Here is an 18,451-nt window from a genome sequence, read left to right as displayed (position 1 = left end):
GATTGTGGATTGACTACTTCTGGCTTCATATGGCTTATTTTTCTCCTCTTTGGTTCCGTATGTTTTGTAGTGCAGCAAATCGAAACGAGTTTTCTCTGTAAATCTTTGAATGAATATTGAATTTCAAGAAACGACGTGTAACACGTGTTTGAAAACGAACAACCACCAGGTCCGTTCTTCCGTTACTTACTGCTCTTTTTCGCATGATCTGGGTTGACCAGTGTATTGACCACGATCGGCATCGTCAGTCATACTACATGACGTGTCTGTGCTGGATGTGTTTTCGTTAATTTAGGAACAAACGCAAAGGTGAGTGAGTACGCATGTTTACTTGAATGAACGTCGTGTTGGATTAGTGCAGGTATATGTGCTGTGCTCTGCGAAGAAGTATTGTACCACGAAGTACCGCTATGATATTGCTTACAATGCATCATTTATCTGTTACCATGGCTCTAGTTCGTGTACTTCCGCACAGTGTACCAGAAATATTATACCACATATCGCCCTTCTGGCGGAAGGGTGTAGTTGATTATATTTCGTCGACAAATTCGTAGAAGTCACACTATGGCTTTTGGAAGCAGTAGGGGAGACCAGAGAGGGTTGACACAGGTCAGTTGTCACACTCGCTACTTAAAGAAAACGAAGCAGAGCAGCTGAACGATTTTCCCGCTGTTTGTTAGAGGCACGAGCAACCACTAACTGAAGAAACTTTCGTTGTCATGGAAAGCATGGCAAGGTGCACACAGCACAAGACTCGTTTCTCTCACCAATAAGTAAAATTTTCCGTTCGTGCAATTTTAAAATTTTGCGCAACATAACTAAAGCTCTGAAGAATGCACGAGACATCTTTTCACGGATTTTCAGCAGAATACGCTCCACAGTTAAGTCCACTGTTGAGGTAAAGTCATGGCGGGTGCCACCGGGGTCAGTTGTCACATACAAGGCGGGGTAAGTTGTCACGTGCTTCAACTGATAGAGCAACTGACTGCGTAAACTATATCCACGAGAAAGCACTGCAGTAGCTTTTCTAGTATATCTTAGAGATTGTGTAATAATTTAGTTCCGCTTTTTATATTTACAATGGAGGTCTACCGGCCAGTAATGGCTAGCATAAATCCTGTACAGCTATAGGACAGACGTGGAAACATAAAACGTAAGACTTAAGCTAACAGGTTCTTCCCTGCTCGGCTACTTTGTTTTCTATGTGCACTTGTAGTGCCATTTCATTCGGTACACCTCCACAATAGAGATTACGAGAAAACTCAGAAGAGACAACCCGTGTGGCAACCGGGCCCATGGGGCGTCTTGTCACACTTGACGGCCTCCGCGCAAATCCCTTTTATAAACTGTTTTCGGAAGCCAGCTTTAGTTTAATGTGTGCGTTATGTAGCCAAATGATCGCACTAAAATCCAGCATTGGTTTCATCAGCCTGACGAACGTACTTTCGTCACAGGGAAGTGAGAAGCAAAAACAGTGACAACTCAACCCGGTCTTCCCTTAGAGTTCGCATGTATACGTGAAGTTTAGGCATGCGCGCACAGTGGAAATGTACAGCTCACCCTCTTATGTGCTTCCTGGATTGGTAGAACAACCGAGTTTGTAAATGCAAATATCTATTTTCAGTATGGTACATAAGGTGAATGATTTCTTAATTTCTTAAAGGGACCATGAAAGGAAAACAAACAAGGAAAACAAACCTATAATAATGTTTAACTCGTTACTCTGTACAAAAGCATTCACCCTGTGAAATATGAAGGTTCTATAATGAAACTCAAACTCAGGAGTTGAAAATGGTTCAAATAGCGAAAATATTCTATATCAACCAGGGCTGCTTCTACGACCCGCCTCCGAGGCGAACTGGCCGTGACTAGAGTCTAGCCGTGACATCATACACAGAGCGCGTGTTGCCGATTCGTGGACGGGCTTTTGTGAGCAAATTGCAAAATTTGCAGGCTTCCATCCCTCGCAATGAAATATGTTTTCATTGGTGAAAATATGTTTTCATTGGTGTGAAATTGTTTTCATTGCTGGAGACAAGATTGTATCTTATCATTGGCACAGAATCCTACGAGAAATGTAATATAGCCGTTGATTGTCAGCATGGTTACCGGAGCACGTTTTCCTCTCTGAACTACTACTTCGTCAGAAAATGTCTCTGTCGGTGACCTTTTACGAGCTGCTGCCTACCGAAAGATTGCTAGACGCTGTGTGCATCGCATAATCTCTTCCTCCAGCGCTGCAAATTTGCCTTTCGCCATATTTCTACTGATTTCGACGGCAGATATACGACGTCGTTGCTGTCCAAACCGAAACCATGCACCCACGTGGTCCCGCGGGGTGTGTCCTCCTGGTCGTTCACCGTAGGGTGTGAGGATTGGATGGCGACGACGTAAGCCCCCATCGAAGGCATGTATCCGGCGGTCGCGTCACGCTATTTTTGCCTGTAACTCCGTCCCCGTTGTACTGAATATACAGTTAAAAGACGATGTGTGAACGATAGTGAGGGACCATGAGAACGATTTTCGGCAGAGTACTCGGAATTCGCGAAAATCATTTTATGGTTCCTTTAAGTACCAAGGGCGTGCTCCGAACCACTATTTGGCAAGCATCATTTTGAACAAGGGTACATTGCACCGCGCACTACACTTTGATAGCTCAGCCTATACAAAACCGGGTTTGTGAACCACCAGGTCATATCTGAATATAGTCCAATTGCCGGGAGTAGACATCTTTAATAGTTTGAAACGCACCGGCTTTCAACAAACATAACAAAATACAGTTAACGTTTCGGGTCTCATTCGAGTCCCATCCGTCCCATCCATAGAAATCTTAAGGAGTATGCTTGAAGGAAATCTCCGAAACTGGGAATTACGGGCGAGGGGAGCGCCATATTGAATCAGCTACTGTTGCCACGGCGCATACAAACAAAGGAATCCAGTAAGCATACTGCAAACATAACGCCAAAAATGTTTTTGGAACAGTAACACACCGCCAGAACTCATGAAACCGTAAGATATATGAAAACACATACACACACGCACACGAAGAAACAGACACGACACGGACGCCACATGGGGACGCCGTCTCCGCCGCTGCCTCAACCAGCCTAGACTACAAGCCTGGATAGGGGCGGACACTGACAAAATATGTAGCCGACAGAAGGAGAGGAGCAACCGAGCAAGTGTTGCAACAGTTTTTGGAACTGTGGCTGCTTTCACGGGCTGGGAATACACGACGTTTCCTCGGCTGATTCAATATGGCTGCCTCCGAGCGCATACATTGAGAGAGGGAAGCGCCGTTCAAGTGCTTTGCTCTCCTCCGATCCTCCTCCCCAGCTTTCCTTCTAGCCTCTCTCCGTAAGATTTCTATGGTCCCATCCGTCATTGTGATGATGGTGGGACTCGAATGGGACCCGATACGTTAACTGTATTGTTGTCATGGACTACTTCACTAAGTGGCCCGAGGCGTACGCACTCCCGAACCAAGAGGCGGTTACAGTGACGGAAGCGTTAGTGACCGAATGGGTAGCCGGTTTCGGGGCTCCCATGCAACTACACTCGGACCAGGGTCGTAACTTCGAGTCACAGGTCTTCCACGACATGTGCGGGTACCTTGGCATCGCGAAAACTCGCACTACGCCGTTGCATCCACAGTCTGACGGTATGGTTGAAAGGTTCAACCGTACGATACTGCAGCACATTAGCCTATTCGTGGCCGAGAACCAGAAGAACTGGGACGATCTCATTCCACTCTTCCTGTTGTCCTACCGGACAGCACCCCACGAAGCCACCCGGGAAACGCCGGCAATGATGCTTACTGGCCGCGAATTGCGTCTTCCAAGCGACTTAGCCCTTGCGTCGACTCCAGATACTGAGCATACCGCAACCACCGCCTCGGCCTACCTTCATACACTGCGCTCACGACTGGAGATTGTCCACAGGTTTGCCAGGCACCACATGCAACAAGCCTTCACCCGTATGAAGACACACTATGACTTGAAAGCGTCTGGCGGTGGATTCTCGGGAGGGCAGTCCGTTTGGTTATATAACCCTACACGGAAACGTGGGCTCTCGCCGAAATTGCAGCGTCCCTGGCACGGACCCTACGTTATAATGAAGCGGCTCAACGACGTGGTGTACCGCATCAAGCTGACGGGACGATCCAGACCTCTAGTTGTCCACGCAGACCGTTTGGCACCATACCGAGGAGCTTCCGCCGCGCCAGCTGTGCGCGACGCGGGATGCCACCGTCAACCGCAACCAGGGGAGGAGGGGGAATAGTGTTGCGGTGGATAAAGAGGAGGCTATTGGGCCGGGCATGGACACGTGCGCTGGTGCAAGGAGAATTGTGTCTGACGGGTTTGGCCAGAACGGACTTCGAACCCTCCCTGCGAGCTTGTAACAGTATTTTGTTATGTTTGTTGAAAGCCGGTGCGTTTCAAACTATTAAAGACACCAGGTCATAGCACTACATAATGAGGTTCCGTCAAATTACGTCGTTCGTATCTTTCTCACATGACGATTGTCCCATGCTGTTCGGAATATTTCGGTGAATGTCCTTGCATCGTTCACGCAGTGCCAACTTGCGTTGAATGACACGATGTCCAATAACATTATAGGTAACGAAAGAAAAAGCTAAAAACGTTACCGCAACCGCGCAACGCGGTGCACTTCTGGTATACGTGCTAGTATATTCAACTCTTGTTGCTATTGCATGTTCTTCACTTGTCCTTACCCATGTTCAGGTCTCTTCTACTGTGTATGTTCCATCACCAGCATCTATAAACCAGCTATACAGGGTGTTTCACTGAACTCGAACCCCACCTGCACAATATAACGGCTCATTGCATCACAACGAAACCAACTGCATAGTATTGCTAGTAGTTTAAAGTGTTTTAGAGTATTTTTGTACCGCAATTGATTAAGTAATAAGTGGAAATTAATTTCCTAACTTTTTAATTACGAGGGTTACAACGAAGGTGACAATTGTGAAGTTGTAGGCGCTGCCATTAGAAAACGAATCCAGTTGGTAGCAACTCTCTAGCTCCCACAACTCGTTTTTTTTCCCCCGAGTCTGCAGGAATGGGCCCGAACTTCTGAAACTTGGACGGGGCATCTTTCCGTCGCGTCAAAAGAGCACTCCATCGCAGAGCCCTCTCATGTCCACTTGACGAACAAGGAGATACGCGATCCATTCCACCTACATTCTTATCTATCACCCTTGCATGGTGTCGTATCGGGCTAGACTATCAGAAGGCACGCTGACCATGACAAGGCGGCGCTTTCTCTTTTATTGTTTGTTTGATTTCCTCCTCTTTTTTCATTCATTCGTCGTGAAGCAACTCAAAGCATGCGACCGGGAATGTTATCTTTCCACGGAAGCACCTTGAACCTGTGTTCACAAAAAAAAAAAAAAAAGAAGAAGAAGAAGCAAGCAAACCAGAAAACACAAGGAAGAGCTGTCGCAGGTGGCATTTGTTCAGCAGCTCTTTTACCGTTTACGCATTTACTCATTTACAATTTACAGCCACTCTCTGTAAAATGGTTTGTGACACAAGCAATGCTTTACTCCAGCGAAGAGCCAGCGGGTGTGATGCTTCCCCTAAGTGCTGCACAGGGAAAACAGAAAAGAGCAAGATAAAAGTAACTGCCTCTTTTTGGTGTAACCGTTATTTTAATGACAACTTATTTTAAGATAGAACAATGTGAGTCTGCATTTCGCACGTGTATTCCAACATAACAGAAACAATATTGCGGACAATCAGAGCAAGTGCTCGAAGAGGTCGCCGTACGTCCTCACACAAAATCGGCATCTCCTGATTGTGTTCTCGGTCGCCCTCCGCAACATGTCCTCTGGGATTTCACGGCAAACTTGAGTGATCTTCGCCTTGAGGGCATCAGGTGTTGTCGTGTCCTCGACGTACACGCGGTCCTTCACATATCCCCATAAGAAGAAGTCCAGAGGCGTAAGGTCCTGTTAGGCCATGGCACTGGTCCGAACCTTCCCACCCACTGGTTAGGAAATTCGTGGTCGAGATAAGCGCGAGCTGGGCTGGAGCTGTGCGCGGGAGCGCCATCGTGCTGAAACCACAGCTGGCTATATCGCGCGAGTGGGAGGCTGGCATAGAACTCTTCCACGGGGCCCTGAAGAACCTCGTTTAGGTGCCTGTCCGTGGTCCCATCAAGGAAGACGGGTCCAATGAGGGTCCCGTCGCAAATGCCGCACCAGACGTTGAGGGACCATTTGTATTGATGATGGGACTTGTGAAGCCAATGGGGATTGGTGGTACTCCAATTATGAGCGTTGTGCAGGTTCACCTGCGCGTCCCGGGAGAAGTTTGCTTAGTCAGTCCAGATGACGTTACTCAATTGCGGGTTCTGACTGACAGTGCGCAAAAGCCAGTTGGCATAGTGCAACCGGTTTTCGAAGTTTCTTTTCCGCAACTGTTGATGCAGTTGAATGTGGTAAGGATGGAGGCAAGCCTCTTTTGCTACCCTGCACACCGTCGACAACGGAACGCCACTCTGACTGCTGGCCTCCGCGGATGCTGGCTAGAGGGTGTGCCTGAAAGAACGCCAGGATGTTGGCTCGAACGTCATCTGAAGGTGTCGATGACCTACAACGATGACCCTTTTCCGGAATAACGCGCAAAACGCAGCACATGCAAGGGACAGTGGACGTTCATACTTTTCTGGATAAGAGAATCAGAATGGCATACGTCCTGGAATATTGTACCACGTACTTACTCTCTGGACACAGATAAGGAATTGCGGGTATCCGAGGCAAAATCCAAAGGTATCAGGCTCATTCCCGGTACTGTAGTCCTGATAATGAGTTTTCCGGATATCTGAACCCCGGATAAGCGAGACTGTAGCGGATTGTATGTTTTGCATGATTTATGCTTCTCAGTTATGAAAGACGTGCCTAAACGAGACTTCTACTTCACCCGCAGTCACAGCACCGAAAGGCGCGGGCATTTACAAAACTTCCTCTTGCATTGTTTCTCGGAGCGTATACTATGACAGCGGCAACTGCGGAGTGCTACAAGTTTACTGTTTTTCCTTTTTAGGTCTACTTTTGCCTCGCGGAGCAAAGCACATGGAGCAGTCGGAAAAACGTGAGTTTTGCGTCACGGCATTGGTGAACATACCGGGGTAGTAATATCATTACCGTAATGAATTAGTTTGCCTGGTAGTTTGTAATGTAATGCATTACTTTTTACACTACGTAATTTCTAATGCAACTTAATTACATTTGGGCAGTAATTTTAATGACATTACTTATTACTTTTTACAAAAGAATCGAGTGTGTGTTCTGTATTTGCACTTGGCGAAGAGTTGGAGACCGCCGAGTTAAAAGGATTCCAACGCCCACTATGAACGGTGACGAACTCAATCGGCACGGGAAACGTCACTTCCCTTCGACGAGCCAGTTGCCTTAGTTAGGGCACCCACAAACAAACGTTCTTCAGGTCAACGGTTTGTAGCCTTGGAGAATCATTGTTTGCGGGCCCCATCCTCCAGATAATCTTCCTGTTGTCGTGATACCTTGTGTCACCTTCGTCTCTACATTGTGGAACGATACGTCATACGTGGCACACTAGCCTGACATGCTGAAGAGACAAATAGAAGAGTACAAGCAAACTGTTGTTACATTGTCAGCATACATTTCCCCGAATTTCGGGGAAGGCAAGTTTCGTCAGGTTTTGTGTTTTTGTCCTTTGTGCCTTCCACAAAACTCGGGAACATGTATGCCAATAATGACAAAGTAATGACTTTGTAATGTCATTACTTTTTCGCAGTAATTGTAATGTAATTTCATTACAACACAGTTGCAGTAATGAGTAATGTAATTTAATTAAATTCTAACTGGAGTAATGAGTAATGTAATTTAATTACATTTGAGAGGTAATTTATCCACGTATGTTGGTGTACTACATGGGCGTACCGAGAGGGGGGCAAGGGGGCCCATGGAACTCCAAGGTAGCTTGTGAAAATAGTGCGCGCTTTAGCCATAGGTCGTAATGATTATTCTCAAATATCATAATAGGAACCTCTGAACACCCACACAGTGCACAACGTCTGCCTTCAGAAAAAGATGTGGTAGGGGGGTGGGGGTTTGCACTCTTGCCCCCTCTGGAAGCGCTTTGCTCCCCCTCCCCTCCCCCTTGGAAAAAATCCTGGGAACTCCCATCGTGTACTACCATATCGGTAGCAGAGGGTAATTGACTATAGCTTCTGAGCTGTCGGAATTTTCTGTCGAAATGCTCTTGCTTCCGAGATCTGTAACGTTACGGTTTCCTACAATCGCCCGTTTCGGCAATTTGCGAGCAACTAATATTTATTTATTTTATATTTATTTTAGCTTTATATGTTATCTCTACAACTTCTTTCTTGTCTCTATACTATACGCATCTCTGTCTACTTATCTCGATAAAGAGAACAGAAAGTCTCAGAAGGCCTAGTATCCTGTAACCATCATCAGGCTTCTGCTTTCTGACAGCAGGAGGCTTCTGTGATAATAGCTTCACAGAGAACGTTTTTCATCTACGCTAACTGATTTTCTTTCTCTTTTCTTTTCAGAGTATGCCGAGTAAGTATAGACCTTGTCGCGTTACTCTCAAACCACTTGTCCCCGTGCGCTCCGTAGCCCTGTTCCCCGCAACGACACAACAGGGGTGGACTGCCAAAATCTCTCTTCCCATTGGGATGAATACTAGTGGCCGCCGTCTTCGATGTGTATGACTCACGATAACGTAACATTCCAGATAACTAGGCATCCTGTAAACATCTGAGTAGCGTACGAACGTTCGAAAGATCAAGGGAAAAGAACATTACTTGCTTCTGCGTGCGATATGCATAGTTAACGTGAGGAGTGCCCGCCGATGCGATATATGTTCTACAAAGGTTCCCGAGCGGGACAAAACGAACCGGCACGAAATGAAGACGAACGTATACGAAGATGAACGAAAACACACGTGGGAAAATGAAGGAACTCAGCAAACGGCAATCCACATGTACTACCACAGGGCGGCAGCACTATCGCAGCACGTTTTTGTGTATATAACAACCCGGATTTACGATAAGCCTATTCAGTTATCTCTGTGCTTCATTTTGGAATCGTCGTCTTTGCACAGATAAAAGAACACGATCCTCGAAATATGCCCATTCACTCATTCAGATGGGCATTTGTGCAAACAGTTGTGCAGCTCCTGGCACTGTGTCCCGTGGGTTAGATTCACTAAATAGGGAGCAGAGCAGCGACACTGAGCCGCGCCAGCGAGCGAGCCCACCATCTTGCGTCCGGCGCGGCTGCGTCGCCTAGCAATGGGACACCAGTCTCCCCCTTCTCCACCGGAGAACTGCGCGTACTTGAGCCAGCTCGCAACCGAGGAAACCGGTTTTGGGTGGGGGGGGGGGGGGACTCAACATGGACGGCGCCTTCTTGGAAGGAGAAATCACGTGACACAATTGGCCCAATCGCGGACACCGGACGGCGGCTCCGGCGCGGAAAAGGGGTGCGATACTCTGTACCCCTATTTAGTGACTCTATACCGTGGTTTAGCACGGATTAACTTCCGTAGAGACATGCTTAAAGACATGTTTTCGCTCCGCGTATTGTCACCTGTTGTGCCACACACACAGTGTGTGCCACAGCTATTCTGTTAACTTCTGACAACTGCGGTAGTTCAAAGCTTTCTGCGTGGTTTAACACTCACACTTGACGGGTAATTTTTGTGTGGGGGGGGGGGATGTCAAAGAAGCCGTGGTAAAATGTGAAGGTGAAAAATACTGCTTTCGACACACCTGTCTCAACTCCACAACTCACGGTTTAATTCCATCTCAGATCTCCGGGAGCTACAAGGTTGGTACTCCCAACGAAATGACTGGTAAAGCGTACTGCCCTCCTCAAATGCAATAATGGCACACCTCATTCATCGGCGGCCAAGCCAATGGTACATCTGGTACAATGGCGGCCAACCGTGGTACATCTTCGAAGATTTCAGACAAGTGTGTCGCAAGCAGTACATGGCAACAGTGCATAATTTGTGCCGCGCTCACATGAAATCATGTCTCAGGTACTCTATAACTGGCGTTAGGTGTGCTTAGAGGAGCACTACATTCTTTGTTCGTTAATGTTTTGGTATCGAAGTCGAATTCTTACCCTGTATTCTCATCTATTACGTACAGGGCGGTCGCCCTGGAGGACAGGCACAGAAAGTACGCGGCACTGGTAATGCTGGGAATCCTCCTGGTAACTGCGGTCATCAAGTACAACACGATAAGTGAGCCAACATCAAATGTACTGCTTCACTGGTGCGAGAAAAAAAAAAGACGACCACGGAAAGTGTTGTGATTTCCAGCGGTAGCCGTTGACCATTTTTCTTCAAGCTGACGAGAATTTTGACATTACCGTAAATGTCGCAACACTTGCCGTGACGTACGGTTTCCAAATTTCATGGTAAAATTGTTGTGATATATTTGTAAAAAACGGTGGTTAACTCTGGAGCACGACCTACTAGATTATAGCGACCATGTCACTAGGGGCGCTACTCATCGGCCCTCGAGATGTATATCATGATTGGAAAGAGGAAATTTGAATTTCGAACGCGCCGAAGCGGACAAGCGGGCGTACGACTGCCGTAGCAGACGACAGCAACAGCTCCTATGAAAATGCGTAGACTGATGATGATAATCAACATTAGAAAGAAGCATCTCTCGCGGGACATTCACCGCGGGACATCCGTACAAAAAAAGGTGAGGTAAGCTAAGTACACAGTATTGCTGACATTGAGGAAGCAATAACCTGCCGATGAGTAGCGCCACCGCTAGCTGGTGCTGGGGAGGGGTCCATATGACGTGGTCGCTGTAATCTACAGCTTTTTCCGCCGTTATTAGTCCTTTTGTCGTACATTTTAATCCTTATGCCATGACATTCAATCCTTTTGCCATCGGAATTAGTCCTCCTTTCATTATTTTTAATCCTCATTTCACAAAATTTAATCCGTTTCTCATGAAATTTAATCCTAGTTACTATGTGTGGGCTACATGACTTTTTTTGGGTATTTTGGGACAATTCCCATGTGTACGCATATTGCACATACTTTTCACTAATATTGTGGGTTTCTGCACCATAACGGGATAATGTGGGACTGTCAATCTGGATTACGGTTTTGTGGGACTATTCCATGCGTACGAGTATTACCCATCGTTTTCATTAAAAAACGTGGGTTTCTGTATTGTAATGGGATACTGTGGGACTCTGTATATGGATTACGATATTGTGGAACTATTCCCATTGACTCCCGCACACATGGGAATAGTCCCACAGAATCCCACATATTTAACAAAAAGCATGGGTAATACCCGCACACATGGGAATAGTTCCACAGTATCTCATTACAGTGCAGAATCCCATATATTTAACAAAAAGCATGGGTAATACCCGCACACATGGGAATAGTCCCACAGTATCCCATTACAGTGCAGAAACCCACATATTTAAGAAAAAGCATGGGTAATGTCCGCACACATGGGAATAGTCCCACAGTATCCCATCACAGTGCAGAATCCGACATATTTAACAAAAAACATGGGTAATACCCACACACATAGGAATAGCCCCACAGTATCCCATTACAGTGCAGAAACCCACATATTTAACAAAAAGCATGGGTAATACCCGCACACATGGGAATAGTCCCAAGTATCCCATTACAGTGCAGAATCCCACATATTTAACAAAAAGCATGCGTAATACCCGCACACATGGGAATAGTCCCACAGTATCCCATTACAGTGCAGAATCCCACATATTTAACAAAAAGCATGCGTTATACCCGCACACATGGGAATAGTCCCACAGTATCCCATTACAGTGCAGAATCCCACATATTTAACAAACGCATGGGTAATACCCGCACACATGGGAATAGTCCCGCAGTATCCATGAGAGTACAGAAACCCACATATTTAACGAAAACCGTGGGTAATACCCGCACACATGGGAATAGTCCCACAGTATCCCATTACAGTGCAGAATCCCACATATTTAACAATAAGCATGGGTAATACCGCACACATGGGAATAGTCCCACAGTATCCCATGACAGTACAGATACCCATATATTTAACGAAAAGCGTGGGTAATACCCGCACACGTGGGAATAGTTGCACAATATCCTAAACCTGAGAAACAATCCCACACTGTCCCGTTATACTCCAGGAACCTGCATTTGAATGAAAAGCATGGTAATACCCATAGACATGGAAATAGTCCCACAATATTGTAATTAAGATTGACGGTCACACAGTATCCCATTACAGTGCAAAGAAACGCGTTTCTAATGGAAAGCACTGGGAATAACCGTAGACTTGCTTATAGTCCCACATGATACCATTACAGTGCAGAAACCCGCATATCTAATGAAAAGCATGGGCAATATCTGTACACATGGGAATAGTCCCACAACACCGTAATCCAGATTGACAGTCCCACAGTATCCCATTATGGTGCAGAAACCCACGATATTAGTGAAAAGCATGTGCAATATGCGTACACATGGGAATTGTCCCAAAATACACAAAGAAAGTCATGTAGCCCACACATAGTCACTTGGATTAAATTGCATGAGAAACGGATTAAATTATGTGAAATGAGGATTAAAATAATGAAAGGAGGATTAATTCCGATGGCAAATGGATTAAATGTCATCGTATAAGGATTAAAATGTACGACAAAAAGCTGTAGTAGGTCGTGCTCTGGACACAGTTGTCAACATCTTCCAAACTCGTTTGTGCGTTACAGTATACGTATCCGTTTGCAATCTACAGTCGGGGGGATCTATTTATTTTGATAGGAAAAGCCGACCAGAAAGGACGGCTTGCTATTATAGAAGGCAGAGAGTTTCTGTTATATTGGTAAATAATTCCTTGGTGGTTAATCAAGTTCCTGGCTCTATACGTTCTGAAAACTTATTGCGGTTGCGCCGCACGTAAATCACGTACGGTCATAGCGAAAGGACTGTCCTTCGTCTGCTGCAATACTATCGCGTTTTACAGTGCACCGAATGGTGCAGTGACCTTTTTTGTTCTTGTTGTTGTTATTAATTACTGGACGAGAGCTCCGAAGCAAGGAAGAGCGTACGTAGCCATTGGATAACAACGTCTCTTGGTACGTCTTTTCCTTGACTCAGGGGTTCCCTCCCATCATGTACAACCAGCACCAGCTATAGCCTGCCTCTCGTCTCTCCTTTAAGGTTATGAAAGATATGATCCCTTAAAGGTTGTAACCGCGATGAATTCCTAAATCTGTAGTTAATGTGATATCCACCTGTAGATGCCTTGCATGAACAAGTCACCAAAAATGTTTGTCAAAATTCGTTCGTGTGTTTTCATAAAACATCAAGAGCAACGAATTTGAAACCAACTGCCAGCTTCCCGTAGAAACTGTCCTCCCCTGCTTCGATGCAGTAATTGGCGATGCCGGCGATATTCCCAATCGCTAAGCTGACTGCGTCGATAGGCTGGTTGCAATCCGATGCCACCGAACGCACGAACGCAGATGTTTCTAGCGACTGTTCTACAGCAGACAGCGAGTGGGCGGATCGCATTTTGTGACGGACAGCCTGCCTTCATGACCGACTCCAGTGACGTCGTCCCGCACACTGTTGCCTGAATTCAGGCGGAAGCGCGCAGCCGGCTGCAAACGCCGATTAAATGAATTTGGAAATATTTCCGACTGCTTCAAAACGAACTACATATTTTAATTACATATATCTAAGGCACCCACTATTCCGATCGCACCTTCAGTTCAACTGCGTTCTTTTTTTTATACAACCTTGAGTGCCGTATTGGCCTCCTGCATGAGGGTATAATCGAGGCACTGAATCCACACCTGACGTGGCGTCAGACTGCACAATTTCGTTTGTTTAATTATCACGGCGCCGGTTGAGTAAGGAGGTTCAGTAGGATTGTAAATGATTTAGCTGATTGAGGCGTCTTTGCGATGACTGTACCGTAAACAGGGTACGCCAAGCACCCGATTCTTTTTCAGTGGCTGGCATCACGTTGCTGCTCTTGGATTTGAAAGCTTTTCGTTTTTGTTTTGTTTCCATGCAATGTTTCTGATGTGCTTAAAACTACCAAATGTGTGCTTCCTTTTGATTCCCCTGCCCCGCAAGCAGATACCGCTCTCTAGCACCGCTTGCCCTGCGCGCACAGCTGTCACTCTGGTTTCCTCTACTCTTGAGCGGAGAGACGAGGTAGATTTTGGCACACAGACAAGGAGGTCTCCTGGAACCATCCCATTCCTGGAACCCGTTTTACAGGGACTTTTACAGTGAACGAATATCCGGCGATAAGAGAGCGAAACGCAGGAAGGCACACGGCAAATTATCTGAACTGCAAGACGAGCCTTTCTGGGTCAGTGGCACGACCGTTTTCTGACCGGTTACGGCTTGGAACACTGTCGAGGGCGCCAGTAACTGTGGGGGGCGGGGGGGTTGCTTAGAGACGTGGGTTTCCGCTATACAGCGTGTTTCACGAAAACGATCCCAACGCTTTAAAAAAATGGTTCATAGCACACAAAAATACGGATTGCATAGCGTTACCAGTGGTGTGAGGATACTCAAACAATGTGTTGTTATGTAATTAAGTAATTAAGCCAAATTAATTAATCCGCTTTTTTATTATTTTAAGGATTGCAGCCAAAATGTCATTGAGAAAGTTGTAGAAGGCGTTACAACGACAGGAAATCCGTTGATTGCAACTTTGTACCTCTGACGGATCCTTTTCCTCTTTTTTATTCTTGTTTTTATTTATTTATTTTTTCTGGCTCCAAACCTCCAAATTTCGGGTTTTCAAAAGACTAACGCGGGACCTGTCGGTGACGCGCCGGGATCGTCAGATCACAGAGCTCTCGAGTGCCCTGTTATAGAATGAAGGCTAGTCATTGTTCTCATTGACATTTTGACATTCTGGATTGACATTGATTCCTCGCGCGTCTGCAACAGGTCCCGCGTCGGTTTTTTGCAAACCCGAAACCCGCCTTAGCCTTTGGAGCCGAGAAAAAAAAAACGGATCCGATAGAGGTACAAAGTTGCAATAAACGGGTTTCGTGTTGTTCCATCCCCCGCTACACACTTTCTCGTTGACATTTTGGCTCTAATCCTTACAATTAAAAAGTGACTAATTAATTTTACTTACTTCGTTAATTAGTTACAAAAGAAACAAAAAGCTGTTTGAGTATCCCACGCCACTATGCAGTCCGTCTTATTGGCGCGCGAGGAACTCTTCTTTTTTTTTCTTCTTCTTCTGGAAACTTTGGCTCATTTTTCGTGAAACACCCTGTAGGGACGCTCGAAACGGTTTCCCGCATGCTGATGCTTCATTTTATAGTCCCTTGCAGGATACATTCATTGCCATAAACATTAGTCCTTTTTCGGACAAAAATGCACGAAAGTTAATTTGAAGCATAGAGACTATTTGCGGTGCTGGTGAGTAAATTTCAGCATGAGACCAGTGAAATGAGGAAGTGAGCGCCGTTGACCTCATAAATCTCGGACAAGTTAACTAAGGTTTTTAACGCATTATGTAAAGCATCTTGAATATCCTATGAACTATGCCTCATTACTGTGCAACTCAGGTTACAAAAACGCGCTGACAAATTGGTAATACAGGTGGCGAACCCTGGGAGCTGGGTCATGACGCTGAAAAGTCATGTCAGGTACTGAATATTCGTCTTCTACAGATCGCAATATTCCTGCCCCTTCATGGTTTACGTCACGCCACGAGTACCCGGATGCCACGTACGTGGTGACGTCAGCCTCATTCGTACGGAAACGTCACACTTCACACACGCGCGCGCACACGCAGACACGACGCGCGCACGCTACACGTCAGCAACGCTAATCGTTATACGGAAGAACGCATCGTATTTGTAGGGCGCATGAATACCAGCTCCCTCTCCCCTATAGGTGCAGACAACCACGTCGTCTGCTACGGTACCCGGCCGCCACCTTGAAGCCCACGCGCAGCGCGGGCTGCGGTGACAATGATCTAGCTATACAGTACACTTTCGAATCAAATAATAAGTCAAAAACAGAACTTTCGGGAATAAATAATACAGAAGATTTCAACAAGTCGCCGAAAGCGGGACACGGCATCCAGTGGCCTCAAAATGGCCGTTTGGCACCGTTCTCTTCTGCGAAGGGTGACCCCAGCCTGCACATAGGGAGCTAGTGTCCAGGCACCACAGATGCGTGTTGTACAATACACCGCCACACACAAAAAAAAAAGAAATCGAAAATTCGTTGCGGAAGCCTTCAATGACCCGCGTGCCGTGCCTTGTGGGACTCACTCTGCAGTCGAGGACATGAGAAGCACCATTCTCTGAATCTTTAAACGCACTTTTTTTTTAACCGGATCTCCACTACACCGGCACCACGGCACCCCACGGCACCGTACTTTACTTTACTCCACGGCACTGTAAACCTCCACTAATGGTATAACTTATCCTTACAGTCAAAATGACAGCCGTGGCGGCACAAAATGTGACAGTGAATGATACTGCGATGATCGACGATGTCGACGACCCTTCAGCGGAGATCCAACGTCCCTACCGGGGAGCAAAGATGTCAAAAGCGCAAGTCAAAGAATTCGCAAAGAAGAAATCGAAGAGAAACAAACGCAGGAAGAAAAAGTACATTGGACGACGCGTCAAGCTATGCTCGGCCCTCATCTTGTTTCTCATGACAGTAGTAGGGTTGATTTGCTATTACAAGAAATCTATTATAGATAAATTCGTGGGTCCTCCTAACAAAAAAATCCGTTGCAAGGAGACCGACGTAGCTGCGCAGAAGACGGTTGAAGAACGGGCAGAGGAAAACCGAAAGTCAGAAAGCGACGAGCTAAAAGGTTTCGTCGAAATGGACGACATTAGTTTCAACAGGCGGGATGTCTCCAAGGCGGTTCTGTGTCTGGCAGCGGTTGTAGTGATTTTAGGATTACTGTTTTACCTCGTAGACTTGGCGCTGTTCGTAAGCTCGTGGAAACCGTTTCCAGAGAAGCGTAGTTCATGTCAAACATCGGATGCCGCGTCCACAGCGAAGAAAAGGCGCGCATCAGAAAAGTCATACAGGGATGCCATCGCTAAAGCGTGCGGAACCCTCGTGACGTTGCTGGCTTCGCTGGTCTTCACCTGGTGGTGTACCAGAGGCATGGACGAGGGGAAGACAAAGATGGAGGACGACAGAGGAGACGAGAGTGAATGCAAGAAGCAGGTGGAAGTGGAAGATAAGGATGGCGGTGAAAGGGAGGTTGAAGAAGCCGTCGACGTGGACCTGGAAGACCAGGCAAAGAATACGAATAAGGAAGCAAATGAAGAAGGTGATGGTGATGGAGTGTGTAGCGACATTGCTATCACGGAACAGGATCGTGACGGTAAGAAGGTTGTGGGGCTCAACGGAGGAGTAGGAGCCGAGCCTATGAGGGAGGACGCTGGTTCGGGAATGGAATTGGAAAATCATGATGAGAACTTGGCAGAAGTAATCCCAACGAACAATGTAATCGATCAGGAGAGCGTCAAGTCCATGGGTGTCCTCAAGGAGAGTAGTGACCGTGAGAACAACTAAAAGACGAGTTGAAGAATGGAGGAAAGATAGAACAGGTAGTTGGGGGGGGGGGGAGTGGCGAAGTGTTGAATAAATCTGTTTGAGTTGGAGGATTTTTGTGTGTCTTGCGGAAAACGATATGTAGTGACAAGTACGTTGGCCTGAGTAGCCCTGTGTCCAAGCACGCTGAATGGTACCATACTATTTCCTAATTTGCCGAGAGTCAGAAGCGTACGCCGGTTGCGACACATCGCGTTTATTTTAACAATCACAGGAAGGGTAGACCCCGTTCTATCCTGGCCCTGAGAACCGGGATGATTCGGTATCATGTGCTGCTGTTTGCCTTGAGCGTGTAATGCGGTGAACCTCTGTTTTTAAGATGAGGACATAACGGGTGCAAACTGAGGTATCCGCACTACATCCCTCCCGTTTACCTTCACGGAAATCGCGACCAGCGAGGACTGCCAGTTAATGTTCTCCGAAGAAGGAGAATCTCAACCAATACGCTCGTGAGACATCACCCCATAAAACAGTTGAGGCAACGCGCAACGTGGAACGATACCAGATAGGTACCCTCCTCCTTGAGACAGAAGGCTGGTGCCTCTAACATAAGCTAGGCGTCAAAGGCACCCAACCGATCAGTCAATAAAGGGAACTTTTTCATCCCGAATTGCGACTGGAGCAGCTTGTATGTCTTAACTGGGAGTGTACACTCTAAAAACAGAGCTTCACCACATAGCACGCCCCTAGCCAATTATCCATTATCCCGAATAGCAACGTCTTCTCTCTCGATTTGATGAAAACGGAGGACGTTCACCATTTTTGTGGCAATTATGAAC

The 18,451-nt window shown here is 46.5% G+C and overlaps 1 protein-coding gene across 1 annotated transcript; it reads left to right on the top strand.

Annotated features, from left to right (window-relative positions):
* The first annotated feature begins 231 nt into the window (after positions 1-231).
* On the top strand, positions 232-17,676 carry LOC135389993 (uncharacterized). Its single transcript, XM_064620021.1, has 5 exons — positions 232-309; positions 7,071-7,118; positions 8,584-8,593; positions 10,192-10,286; positions 16,525-17,676. Exons 2-5 carry the CDS (start codon positions 7,100-7,102, stop codon positions 17,631-17,633), a joined length of 1,233 nt encoding a protein of 410 aa, XP_064476091.1. The 5' UTR covers positions 232-309; positions 7,071-7,099; the 3' UTR covers positions 17,634-17,676.
* Positions 17,677-18,451: the final 775 nt, after the last annotated feature.

The sequence above is a fragment of the Ornithodoros turicata genome, chromosome 3 (genome assembly GCF_037126465.1).
Source record: "Ornithodoros turicata isolate Travis chromosome 3, ASM3712646v1, whole genome shotgun sequence".
Lineage (NCBI taxonomy): Eukaryota > Metazoa > Arthropoda > Arachnida > Ixodida > Argasidae > Ornithodoros > Ornithodoros turicata.
This window is presented reverse-complemented; position numbering and strand designations above follow the sequence as displayed.

What these genes read in the sequence shown, in the direction of transcription:
- LOC135389993 (XM_064620021.1), top strand. An exon ending in CATCAAGTACAACACGATAA is followed by an intron (nt 10,287 to 16,524) that starts GTGAGCCAACAT and finishes TTATCCTTACAG; the next exon opens with TCAAAATGACAGCCGTGGCG.